Raw genomic sequence first — 1,074 nt, 5'->3', positions numbered from 1 at the left:
GAGAGGGAGGAGACGCGTGAGAGGGAGGAGACGCGTGAGAGGGAGGAGACGCGTGAGAGGGAGGAGACGCGTGAGAGGGAGGAGACGCGTGAGAGGGAGGAGACACTTACACTTTATATCGAAGTGGCTTTTCATGTTCATACTGAAGATGTGCATCCGCAGATTGGCAGCCGACGTTACAAAGTCCATGGCCGGGGGCTCGTCCTGTAGGGAGCAGACGGTGAGCACCGGAAAAGAACAAACAGAAAAGGACGACTGCTGCTCATAGCAACCACTTATGATGCGGCGATGGTGTGGGAGGAGTCTATCTGAAGTCGGGAGACTATGATGAGCGTTCCTCTATGGAAGCTCCTCCTCCAAGCGGCAGCATTCCTCAGTGCACCCGACATCAGATAGGTCAGCGGTCAACACTCCCCCCCACCCCCCAAATACCGCAGACCTTCGTCCCCGCTCAGCGCCCGCTCCCCTCGCCGGTGACTCACCTTGTCCCACACAAGCGAGGAGTTCTCTCCCTTCTCCTTCAGCTGCCCCCACAACGTCCTCACGCTTCGGGAGAAGAGCTCCGCGTACCCGGCCACATCCAGGACCTGCTGATCCTTCAGCCCGACGGGGGCGGAGTCTTTCTTCTGTTCCGACGAGTCTTCAATACGGAAGACAAAAGAAACGGTTCAGCCGCCAGACAACGGAGAGCGCGCGCACACAAAACGGAGAGCCCTCCGACCAATCAGCAGCCACCGCACCAAAGAATTACCTCCGCCCTGCAGGCTGGCCCAGTCCAACGGCACGGGGGGAGTCCTCTTCCGCCACAGCTTGTCCATGGTCAGCAGGTATCGGATGTCATCTTTGAATAGCTGCGAGAGGGCAGAGATGGGTTCACCAATAGGGATCCGCAGAATAGGGATCACACGCAATAAAAATGATGCTATAAACAAACCCGCTGGGTAGGGGAGGAGTTATATGGGGGGCCGGCTTACTTTTTTTTTGCCATTACCCAATACTCCTGTAGGTGGCAGTATAACCCGTGGGAATTCCTGTGTCCCTCAATTTAGTTTGGCTTTAATGAGATGCTGCCAA

The 1,074-nt window shown here is 56.3% G+C and overlaps 1 protein-coding gene across 1 annotated transcript in view; it reads right to left on the bottom strand.

The window, feature by feature from the left end:
• The window catches only part of UBA2 (ubiquitin like modifier activating enzyme 2), a 14,222-nt gene that overhangs the window by 10,695 nt on the left and 2,453 nt on the right, over positions 1–1,074 (bottom strand). Inside the window, exons 6-8 of the mRNA XM_018575333.1 lie at positions 752–851; positions 483–640; positions 111–204 (exon numbers count right to left, since the gene is read on the bottom strand). Coding sequence (XP_018430835.1) covers positions 111–204; positions 483–640; positions 752–851 — 352 coding nt within the window. The remainder of the gene's footprint in view (positions 1–110; positions 205–482; positions 641–751; positions 852–1,074) is intronic.

The sequence above is a fragment of the Nanorana parkeri genome, unplaced genomic scaffold (genome assembly GCF_000935625.1).
Source record: "Nanorana parkeri isolate BGI_ZX_2015 unplaced genomic scaffold, ASM93562v1 scaffold3796, whole genome shotgun sequence".
In the NCBI taxonomy this organism is placed as follows: Eukaryota; Metazoa; Chordata; class Amphibia; order Anura; family Dicroglossidae; genus Nanorana; species Nanorana parkeri.
This window is presented reverse-complemented; position numbering and strand designations above follow the sequence as displayed.